The sequence below is a fragment of the Musa acuminata genome, chromosome BXJ1-6 (assembly GCF_036884655.1).
Source record: "Musa acuminata AAA Group cultivar baxijiao chromosome BXJ1-6, Cavendish_Baxijiao_AAA, whole genome shotgun sequence".
NCBI classification, from domain to species: Eukaryota; Viridiplantae; Streptophyta; class Magnoliopsida; order Zingiberales; family Musaceae; genus Musa; species Musa acuminata.
The window spans coordinates 20,401,556-20,413,861 of record NC_088332.1 but is presented as its reverse complement, the minus strand read 5'-3'; the positions used below and the strand labels follow the sequence as shown (position 1 = coordinate 20,413,861).

General features: G+C 35.0%; 1 protein-coding gene across 1 annotated transcript; it reads right to left on the bottom strand.

Annotated features, from left to right (window-relative positions):
• Positions 1 to 230: 230 nt before the first annotated feature.
• Positions 231 to 3,748, bottom strand: LOC135676612 (uncharacterized). Its single transcript, XM_065187980.1, has 3 exons — positions 3,490 to 3,748; positions 642 to 1,559; positions 231 to 550 (listed from the first exon to the last, which is right to left on the bottom strand). Exons 1-3 carry the CDS (start codon positions 3,654 to 3,656, stop codon positions 448 to 450), a joined length of 1,188 nt encoding a protein of 395 aa, XP_065044052.1. The 5' UTR covers positions 3,657 to 3,748; the 3' UTR covers positions 231 to 447.
• Positions 3,749 to 12,306: the final 8,558 nt, after the last annotated feature.

The following is a 12,306-nucleotide window of genomic DNA, read 5'->3' as shown; positions in this document are numbered from 1 at the left end:
ACTTTAAAACACTTTTGATGGATTGTTCTTTGCTCGATGAACATGCTGATTTTATCTTTATCTCATTCAGTTCAGAGAACATGCATCTAAAGATTAAGTTACCAGTATCTGTGCAACTAATTCTGTCGGTTTAGTAAGATAAGTAGAACTCCTTTGGTCTCAAGCAGTCATGATCACAGCAAATTCCTTGTGCCACAAGTAATCAAAATTAAGCGTACACTGCCAAGTCGTGAACCAAGCAAATAAACAGGGGAAAGAACAATGAATTAGTCCCCCTTGGTAAATTCACAAAATGTGGATCAAACTAGTTGGATGCTACAGTAGGAAGCATGTATAGGTAACAAAGTAATAAAAAAGATGATGGGAAATGTCGTGTAAATTCTATTACTTTTTCTCCAGGAATCAGAGAGGAAGGAAAAGAAGATCCAAAAACCAGACCCGATCAAGTTACCTTGCACTAAAAATAGGCTCAACATCTGCACTTGGTTGCGATCTTCGAGTATACTTGATAAGCAAACCTTCTAAAGAGAGCCCTGGTACATGCAAGTCCCTGCAAGAACAGAAGACAAAAATTATATATCTCAGCCGCTGAAACATTTCATATTTGGAATATGAGATTAACAAATTTAAGCTATTGGGACCTGATGTAGGGCTCTAAGTCTTTCCAATTCCATCTTGGACGCTCCATGAAGAGAGCTGCAAACCGCTCGGCTGGCGTCGATGGAAGAGCTGAGACTCTGAAAGCACGGATCCAAGTTTCAAAGCCAAGCTTTTCGTACAACACTTCACCCTCAAGCATTTTCAAATCTGCATGCATCCCAGAAGGAACACAGTGTCTCCATTTCTGCAAGAAAATCTCCAACTTCATCTTTCCTCCACCTAAAGCTTGCAAAGCAAAGCGCAGGCAGACTTTTTTCTCATCTAAGCTCCAGAAACTGCATCCTGAACTCTCCACCATATTTCCAAATGTTTCAAGGCAGTGAAGAGTAATGTTACGAGGATACCCATCAGCATCCAAGACTGATACTACCTCATGTTCCTCGAGTGCATTTAAAGGCCACCCATGCAAGATAGAATTGTTCAAGACCATATTTAGGATTTCATCCATGGTCTTCTCATCAATGATCCTCCAGAACCCATCAATCTCTGCGGCTGAGAGGGCCTTCAATCCATCCCTCAATTCTTGTTCACTAGCTTGAATCTGCTCAAGCAGATCTTGCCATCTATATAGGCTTCTGTTGTGCTGAAAATCAGTTTCCACATCCTCATCGAGTTTGTAAGGCCTCTCATTAAGAAGGGACTTCAATTTATCAAGGTGTGGGGCAACTAGAACTAATTCCATATTGCTTGATGCCACTTTGATCACAGATGGAACCACTTCATGGGCTGCTGAAGTGTTTGATTTGCTGTCATTGCATGTATCTTCCATGCAGGGAGGAATTGGATCCCCTGGGGGTATCAGAAATACTGAGTTGGATGTGCCGACAAACTTCATGGCATAAGTTGCCAAAGGAGTGCAAAGAACAGCTTCCTCATCTGTCTGCCCTCGTATTGTAACTCTTATGACACAGAGAAACAAGATAAAAAAGATAAGCAGGAATGTGTTTGTCTGCCAAATCAAATACATATAAAGAGTAGGGATATCGCCATGGGAGAAAAAAATAATAAAAGAAAGGGAACAGTAGCTTTTGAGACTGTGGAAGCATAGTTTAGAAGAAATTATTAGATGGCAAACTTACAAAAAAGAGAATAGAAGTGAAAACTAGGACTAGCCAAAATGTCTTTCAAAGCAGAACTATGCAAGCCACTATGATTAAAGTATTATTTCAAAGCAGATTCAAACCTACCATCTCTCCCTTGATCTTATAGAATATGCTTCCAGATGAGATGCTTGAACTGATCATGATCTATCAGAAGATCATTCAGAGATTAGCTTATGTTGGGATTTATTCTGTCCATGTATCTACTACATATATGGATTTCCTCACTTTGAGTGTAGTAGACGAACTGATTCTACCAATTTGAAAAGTCATTATAATTGACTTAGGAAAGATTTATGCAGATTATAATTGTTACGCAGATTTAGGAAAGATTTACACACAAATGTATCTTTATTCCCCATTTTTGTGGGGTTAACCAGAAGAAGTTAATTACATCAGTTTAAATATTTTTAATCAATAACAAGTTTTATCTTTTCTCCCACCTTCAGAAAAATCAAGCATAGATCGCCTCTATATCCTATACATATAGTGTTTGAAATTTCAGAAAGTTAACTATTTCGGTTTCATATAAGAAATTAATATAGATATAGAATCTTCGAAAAAGACTTCCCTCCATATGATAAGAAAAAAGAACTTAATATCTTTGGCATCGACCACTTTCTCGCAGGTAAGTATTACAGACCAGAAACAATCATTGGAATGAAACAAGCTTCGCACAAAAAGTCATAAGACCATAAAAGAGACAGGTGGGTTAATTTCTTCTTTTTGTTTAATGGATTATAATTAATAAAATCCTATTATGTGTATGAGCTCAAGCTTCTAGAGAAATCCAGAATTGCTAAATTTAGCATGGTACTGTGAGGTCTTTGAGCCTTATAATAGTCATTACTATTTAATTCAAGTTCTGGGCGTCGAAAGGCCAACTTGATAACCTTTGCTGCAAAAGATTATTTGCGACAATAAAAATTTATTGAGTTCATTCTAGAATTTCTGATGGCTAACCCTTCTGGCATTTCCCTAAAACCTTGTAGAAAATTCTAAAGTTTGTTATGGAAAAACTAAGTTTGTTGCATTGAATGATAGCACCAATACAAGACAAGTATAACAATCAAGAACTGAGAATTCACAATCAACACTAGTGGATTAGGAGAAAAATTAGGGGCCTGCAGTCAAATTAAAGGGCTATATATATAAATAGGTTAATACCAAAGCCACTTGCCAGCCTGTAATGTGGCTGATGAGCAACAAAATAGCATGAAACAGCAGAATCACCCTTCAGGATGTCCCGAGCAGAGAAGTACAATGGAGATCACAACATGACCATTAAACAAAACAGAGGCTGAAGTCACTAACAAAAAACCTGTTCGTTGGAAGGATAAATAAGCCTTTTTTTGGCCACAAAAATGTACCATATCACCTAAGGTATACGACTATTAATCCACTTCCAACATCCATAACGGAAACTACACCCAAAAAATTTGAATCAATTAAGAGCACGCTTTTGCAATTGATCATCCATTTACTCGACTTCTATATTACATCGAAGGAAGGAAAAGAAAACTCGCTATCCAAGGAGAAACAGGAAGAAGCACCATGAATGTACCAATTTCTACGACCCTAACTGTAAATTAGGGTTTAGAACAGAAACATCAAGAAGCCGCCAAGGGCTTAGAAGCAACGACATTAGGCAATACAAAGGACCGAAGGGGATTCCGGCATCGCACTACGATCTAGCCAGACAAGGACTGAAGGGGGAACAAAAGATTACCTGTTGTGGAGGATATCAGGGAGGAGCGCCTCGTCGGCCTCGAGGAGGAGGAAATCGTCGTGAGGTCCGAAGAGAGAGTGGTAACGAACGGAGATGGAGGAACCTGGGACGAGATTGAGCACGGATTCGGCTCCCCCGCCCCACCCACCGTTGGTCTCTCCTGCCATACTCCCTCGCTCTCGCTCTCTTCCCGCGCTCTTTACTTTGGGTTCACCACAAGTGACGGCGCCTCTTTACACAATTTGGGAGAACCTCGCCACCTGCCCCTACCAGGCTGTTCATCGGGCTATTGATGCATTAGGAGGTGGTCCCCGAGGGTGCGCAGCAGCCAACCACAAACCTTTCCCACTGAGCCTTCCCTGTCAAAAGCAACGGCTCAAGATGACCCGGCCGAAACCCGTCGATCTCAGTTTCGGAGCGATCTCGACCGTCGGATCATGCGACCGGCATCATGGTACGCTGGGGTTTTCATAGGCCAAGAGGAGCGGGCTGCTTATAAACCCTTCTCCCCGCTTCGACGCGGCGAAGGCGGCAGCAGTAGAAGCAGAGGAGGAACAGTGCCTGAGAAATGGTGAGATAAATCTGAACTCCTGTATCTGATATGTCTCCCTTGATCGACCTCTGCTTTTAGAATCGAACCAGCTTCAATTCTTTCCGTTTACCGTCATGGCCATTTATCTGTACACCGTGCATTTTGTTCCGATCATGGCGGTTTAGAATAGGAACCGTTTGCGATGTATTTTTTTATGCCTTAAAAGTCTCCAATTTGCGGCAAGTTTTCAGTAATCTGCGGCAATTTGCACTTTTCTCAGTAGTGGAGTCGTCTGGTTGTTAGATTTTTGGGTTCCCAGGGGGTTTTGTATTGGTCTATTGGTATGGAGTATCACGGTACTGTTCTTGGCTGTATATCTTTAGCTGCTGTCTTTTAGCTTTGTTGATTGTTGATGCGCTTTCTTGGATTAAAGCTCATAGGCTAATATCTTTGCTTATGTTGTTCATTTAGTACGTTATAGTGGCATTGCCTATTTTCTGCCACAAACTAACCCTTTTTTGGTCCTTTACATGGCATATCATGTTTCTGCATATGTATGTTGCAAATTTCGAGTGATTGAAGTTTTGGCTTATTTTACCGTCTGTTTCCTGTTAAGTACCTTATCAATCTTCGTTGGGTCAGAGGTAAGCAGCCATTGGCATTGGTTGGATTTTTTTTTTTTTTTTTCACTCTTGCGAACTGTGTAAGTGGTTTTTATTGAGGTTTACCAACAATCGAGGAAATGTGATCTGTTGTACAAGCATTTATGATATTTTCTTTTGGTTGCCTACTCCTTATCTTGAAATCAGTGCTGAGTAAACAGACATTCATTTGATTTACCAAGTTCTGAGCTTTCCTTTTTCTTTTCCCTTTCCTGAGAACTGCAAATTCTATTTTCAAACACCTCAATTATCAGTGGCTTGTGTCGGCAGCATGTGTGGGTAGATATTCAGGATTCATTATATCTAGTGGTGTAGATTATATTGATTACTTCTGCTTCTCGCCTCCTTGAGGACTATCTTAAGAACATGAGTACAAAATAGTGTGTGTATAGTGACATTGAACTTTACCAGAAATTATATATCTCATATGACTGTTTTTTTTTTTCTATCCGTAGGTTATTCTACTTTGTTGTTTTGTCTTGCATATATTTTCTTGTGATTCTATTAAAAACTTGCTGTCCTTTCTGGTTGTTTAACCTTATAGTTCAGTATTTAGGAAGTGTATTTGTTTCGTGTTTATATTAAGTGTTATTCTACTTTGTTGTTTTGTCTTGCATATATTTTCTTGTGATTCTATTAAAAACTTGCTGTCCTTTCTGGTTGTTTAACCTTATAGTTCAGTATTTAGCAAGTGTATTTGTTTCGTGTTTATATTAAGTGTTATTCTACTTTGTTGTTTTGTCTTGCATATATTTTCTTGTGATTCTATTAAAAACTTGCTGTCCTTTCTGGTTGTTTAACCTTATAGTTCAGTATTTAGCAAGTGTATTTGTTTCATGTTTATATTAAGTGTTATTCTACTTTGTTGTTTTGTCTTGAATATCTTTTCTTGTGATTCTATTAAAAACTTGCTGTCCTTTCTGGTTGTTTAACCTTATAGTTCAGTATTTAGGAAGCGTATTTGTTTTGTGTTTATATTAAGTGTTATTCTACTTTGTTGTTTTGTCTTGAATATCTTTTCTTGTGATTCTACTAAAAACTTGTCCTTTCTGGCTGTTTAACCTTATAGTTCAGTATTTAGGAAGTGTATTTGTTTCGTGATTATATTAAGTGTACTGTTATATTTATTTGCTCTTTTTGATTTTTTGTTCATAAATATACTAAACTCCTTGTTACAGGTATTCTGACAAAGTCCTGATTCTTTTTCTTGGTAACATTGAATTATTGTTCTCGTTACTTATTTGTTTCAGGATAAATAAACAAACCCAAGTTTGCAGTAGCTTTATATTTTTTTGTTACTTGTTTGATGGGAAAAGCAGAGGAAAAAATTTGGCTTCAAGCTTTTTTTAAATGTATGATGCCTTGATGATGCTATATTCTGCATATTCTGCATTTATGTATGCTAGCATATAACTAATTTATGAAGTGGTTTTTGATTTTGTGTTTCGTTGATTGTTGCATCTAATAATTCGGGACAAGTGGTCAAATGCCTGAAGGTATTTGTGATTTCTTTGCTTGGTTGCTTTGCAGTCCGTTGGCATTGGTTCAGCTTATTCCCTGTTAGGCGAGTTTTATGTGGATTTGAGGGCAGTTCACTTGGGTTTTATCGAAAATTAATTCAGTACAAGTTAATCGGACCAATTCAATCAGATTTAAGCCGAACTAAGAAGGGTTGTGATGTGATTGGTACTTTGAGATCTTTTATGAATTTAATTAGTTTATCGATGCATTCGTTATGGATTTGAATAAAATAAATTTGAAGGTACAATTGGATCATGAGACTAATATGAGCAATGATATGTGATAGAGAGGACCATGGTTCTTCTCAAGGGGTAGAGCATTATATTGGTAGCAGGATTACAAAAATATTATAAGTGATAATTATCATGGTTCCTCTAAGAGGAATAGATTGCATGAATAGAAGCACCACTCTGTCATGTGTATTAGCATCTATTATTTGGAGAAATAGATGGGAGGTTATTTGCATCAAGCCATCTCTAAATTATATTTTATTATAGTGTATATGATATTATCTTTTAATTATATATTTTAAAATTAACATATAAAATACTATTAAAAGATTAAGCTAAATATTATTTTAGAGAAATAACTTAGTTAATAAGATTTTTCATAATCTTATGGGTCCTAATAAATTAAATTAGTCAGTGTACTTATAAGTTTGTAAACAAATCGAATCAGATGGATGAAAAAAAATCCTACTACTTGTGATATCTTATGTATATTAATATCTAACTATCTTCTATATCATTAGCTCTATCATCTTCCAAAAATTAATTTGTAACAAATTATGACTTCTTCAACTTGAGCTATGAGAAGTCCTCTCTTAAGTTATAAGGATTGTTCTTTATAAAGAAATGATTACTTTGAGTTTTTAAGTCTTGAAAAAAAATTGTAAGGATATTTAATCTTTGCTAGTTGAAAATAAAATCAAGATAATGAAAATCGATGACCTCCTTGAAGGATTAGGAGAGAGTTGTGGCTCGTCTCTTATATTCTTACTCATTTAAGTACAACTTGCTTATTTTGTTCGGTACACTTGCATCTTTACTTAATTAGTATTGAAAAAGTTTTTAAATGTTATGATACTAATTTACCCTAGTGCCATTAAATATTCTAACAATTAGTATGAAAATAAGTTTGTGCTACTCAAAAAGAAGTATTGATATTTTATAGAATTCAAGCTTGTTTGGTATCGATTTTAAAATATATAAATATTAATGTTGAGAATGAATTTCAAAACTGAATTAAGTCGATGTGTTAATGAAAGGATTAAAAAAATAAAATGAAATGGAATATCTCATTTTATTCATTAAAATGAAATGAGTTTAATCAAATTTACATTTGTAAGCTTATGCATGATATATGGTATTATTATACACTTAAGATTGCTCTGGCTACTAATATTTAAATAATTATAAGAATTTTATTTTGTAGGTACAAAGAGGGCATTGTCTTTTGTAGTAAAACTGAAACTAAAAGGAAAATATTTGCAAATAGGGGAAGGTATTTGTAGCCTGACTCTCTCTCTAAGAAACCCTTTGTCTGTTTATCCAAGTTCAACCAATAGAGATAGATGCATTAATCTCTAGCCAAAAGTGAGAAAGTTCAAAATTAGATTCAAGAGTTGTAATATGATCATTGGCATAAGGAATCTTGATTTATGCAAGATAGAAAAAGCTTATAGAATAAATAAAGCATAGTCAATCATCAGTATAAAAGTCCATTAACTGCTGTCATATGCTCTTTTTCTTCAAAATAAAGAGAAACTACAAGACTAATTAAACCTCCATGACTAACTAAAACACTTGTTTCTTATTTATAATCGAATTTGGAGTGAGCCAAAGCTGAAAATTTGATTTATCTGGATCTGGTTCTTCGACTATAACTTTTATGTTATGATTTTCTATAATAAACACTTGTCTTGATAATCTGTCAATATAATATATACTGTTGCCACGACATTTTGTTTCGGCAACCGAGACCGAGATCCCATACCCGTAAAAACAGGAATTAAGTAGAAATAATGCTCGATCACCCAATCCCTTCATCTTGATCCAAGTTTTGTTCTCCAAATCAAGTTCAAACAGGTAGATCTCCTTGATCTTACTGACGTAGACCAACAATATTTTCCCACAAGATTCAACCAAAAAGACACCACCATAGTAAGGTACGATGGGAAGTTCCATCGGTGGTGCTACTCCCAAGTTCTTGATGCGAAATGGTAGAATTTGGAAACACACTAACTGTCCATTGTCACATCGTAAAGAATAGAATTGCCCTTGGAAGCGAACAGTTGACCATACAAGATATTCAAAATCCACACTTACCTCTATAGTCCATGAAATATCTCCTGGCCTCCAAACAAGTAAACGTCCAGTATCTTTTGCAAGGACGACACAATCAGAGTTCGATGGGGATGATGACATGTAAAAAAAGTAAAAAAACGCCGTTGAGGACTCGAGAGGTGGGAGGTACCGTAATGCCTTTGAGAAGGGATGATAGAGAGAGATGGTATCTTTACAATGTCGAAGTAACCAACCATCAGAGGTAAAATAATGGAGGGCACTTCGAAGGAAAAGTTTTGGAAGTCTGATCTCGAATGATGTCCCCTCATCGAGCACGCTTTGTAAGATGCATGAGCATTTATTATCATGGTTGAATTTGACTAGCCATGGAGTTTTCCCCATAGTTGGGTCGTAGCTTGGGGCTGTGGTCCTCCACTTTTTACATGCGGTGCTAAGACGAACGGCATTCTTAGGATTCATTTGCATCAATATCAACTCGATAATATCGATGGGAATGTAGGTAGTGGCATCCTCAGTCCTGTGCAATTTTTGCTCCTTGTCTTGCTTCTCGTCGCTTGCCATCATCGTATATGTGCTGTAAATTATATTCGACATACCTTAGTTACGAAGAAAACAAAACAAAACAAAAAGATTAATCTAATATGGGGAGCAGGCGGTGGTGGAGGAAGATAGAAAAAAAAAAAAAATAAAGCACATCTTCAAATTATATTTATAGTCGTTACGAGAATGTGAAAAACGTGATGCGCTATTTTTGTCATCATGATTTTTTTTCTTCCATGCTTTTACAAATAAAAAAAAAACTTATCTAAAATTTGAGTTATATAAGGAGTTGAATTTGTCTCCCATATGCTTAACTTTTAGATGCAGCCCAGATTGAGGATCATGAAAATGTGAGTTCATCCACAGCCATTTATTTAATGGTCAAAACCAATTTTATTCAAAAGCTGAAATTTCAAATGTCTTAGTCAACCTAAACTAAGAGCTAAGAAAGCTACAGCTTCTTAGTAGTGCCACAGAGCAGAGTCTCCAGTACTATAGGAGGTGAGGTTGCTCTAAAAAAATAAACATATTCGAAGCATACTGAACAACCTCTTACATATAAATTTTCATCTTCAACTCTATAAAAAAATTGAAGTGAGGAACCACAAAAAAACCATCAAACAAATGTAACATTCATCATCACATATCATAGTGGTATAGGTCGGAGAATACTTTACTTATAGGATAGGTTCTTTATTCTCTCAACGTTCGAGGTAATTTTGTAAGTCTACCATTAAATAATGTCTAAAATTCAAAAAGAATTCAGGTAATTCAATAACTTTGCAATTCTAAATTTTACATCATTCATCCCATTTAGGTTCCAAAATTTTTTAAGTAATCAATGATGTAAATTCTAAAATTTATATCATGTAACTCAGTTTTTGTCAAAAAAAATATATACTATTAAATTATATTTTTAACTTAATAAAAAGATTATCGACATAAATTTATTGTTTTCAACTTAAATTAAAAAGATAGTGGACTTACATATCTCCTAAAGAAGAAATACTATCCTCTGTCCCTTGATCCTCAAACTCTTCACGATCACACAACGATCACACAGTGAGAATGAATAGGGGCACATCGTACCGCTTAAATAGGAGAGGAGGGAGGATGTTAATTAAGAAAGAAACTCTATTTTTTATTTTTTATATTTAATAATTAATCAAATAATTATGTTATTCCATATTTGCTCATTCAATAAAGGAAGTAGTCTTTATGGTTAAAAATAAATTTTTATTTTAAGATACACTTATTAGGAAGTAAATTACACTCTCATTAGAAACTGATAGTTATGGAATTTTTTATATTTAGGAAATAGAAATAAAAATTCGGTGACTACACTATGGTGATTGCATTTAGGAAATTAAAAATAATAATAGAAAAAAAAAAAAAGAATTTGGCTCCCACGATTTACCTTATGGTAAAAGATGTGGTCGGTGTTTTTTTTAACATCCTTTTCCTTTTCCTAAATAGCTTATGGTCTATATATAAAATTATTAGCGGACTTTTACCTTAAAGAATATAACATTATTCTAAAAGACTCCTTCCCAAAATTTGGATCAAAACTCTAAACGTGTGACATCATCTCTCTCAACTACAAAGGTTGGTATGTATGTGTCAATACAATTTTGAAGCATTGGTATATAAAATATCTTTGAAGCATCCGTGCTTGTCTGAAATTTTGCACTCCTAAATGATTCTGATCAAAATGCTGAACCCAATCGGAAGGCTTTCGGTTGATGATGGATCAACAATGCAGGGGAGGATCGCCTCCTATGCTGTCATCGATCGATGGCTCCATTTACGCAGGACTCTATTAAGTCAAGTCTTGGCATCTGTTTAAATATTCCATACTGACACACCATCAATCCTCAAGAGTTCAATTTAACTATTAGTGAGTGGTGTATTGAAACAGTAATGCTTTTCATGTTTTGGCCATCAGGTTTAAACATTAAAAAAATGACAGTAATGAAGATGGAAATAGTTATACAAAAGAGTTTAGCTACAAATGTTAGCAAAAAAAAGAATACACAAAATCCGGTTTTGTGATCAGAGCATATGAAGTATGTGAACGAGTAGATCCTTTATAAACACGATGATAAATTTGTTAGATTATATGATTTTTTATAATCAGATAAAATATATAATATAATTAATTAGATTCTAATAATAGATATTGATGGGAGGATATCCTTTGATGGGAGGAACTCCCCTAATAATTTATCATAGACTCCTTTCTCGTCTATAAATATAGATGATTTTTATGGGCTAAATTATGCATGTTACGGAAGACGCAATTGAGAGATTAGTCTTTCAACCTCCCTAAACCATCAATAATAATGGTCTTGTGAAAAGATAGAAAAAGAGAAAAAGAAGTATCGATGTCACTATGTATTAGGGGATTTGGGGGACAGTGTGTTTGCAGATTGCATCGTAGATTCGATCTAATGTTATTTGATTTCAATCTTAGTATAAATTTTTTTTTGTTTTACATATAGTATATCCCAGATTTTATACTAACAAAACTAACATCATCCTAATTGATATTTCCAAAGACATGCCTTAGATAACAACAACAAATTTTTACGAGAGCTGGACCATTGTTTCTTCCTATAGAATTTATCTTCCATCTTCCTCATCTCTCATCGATTACTAATTCAAATCACCAACAAATCTTCTCTTTTTCAACAAAAAAAAAAAAAAAAATGATTCATGGAAAATCAGGGATCCCACAAGAATGTACTCGTATTAAAAATTGATCGATTATTGGTTATCACTGGAAAAGCTTTCACTATAGTTTCTGCCTTACATGATAGGACAGGAAATTAGCTATTTTGTCTCGGTATTACAAAATCCTCCTAACATAATGTCATAGATATAATGTTTGGTTGTGAGTCAATCAACTTTCAACTTGTAACCAGGAAGTCCGAGAAACTTAACTAGCGGTGAACTGCTGCTCCACAACCATGTTCACCATAAGAGATGTCGAGCAACACACCAACTATCTCTTGTCCAATAACAAAATACATAACCACCGAACTTGTTATTTTCTCTCTCTCTCTCTCTCTCTCTCTCTCTGGTTTATCGAAACTATTTTTTTTTTTGTTTTATCCTCCGGCTTAAATTTTCTGCAACTTTGACAATTAGATAGATAGATAGAATCCAGATAGATAGATAGATAGATAGATAGATAGACAGATAGATAGCATAAAATAATAAAGATATAAGCAACGTAAAACACAACTCCCGACCA

What these genes read in the sequence shown, in the direction of transcription:
- LOC135676612 (XM_065187980.1), bottom strand. Translation starts at nt 3,656, where the DNA reads ATGGCAGGAGAGACCAACGGTGGGTGGGGCGGGGGAGCCGAATCCGTG. An exon ending in CCTGATATCCTCCACAACAG is followed by an intron (nt 1,560 to 3,489) that starts GTAATCTTTTGT and finishes CTGTGTCATAAG; the next exon opens with AGTTACAATACGAGGGCAGA. An exon ending in GACTTAGAGCCCTACATCAG is followed by an intron (nt 551 to 641) that starts GTCCCAATAGCT and finishes CTGTTCTTGCAG; the next exon opens with GGACTTGCATGTACCAGGGC.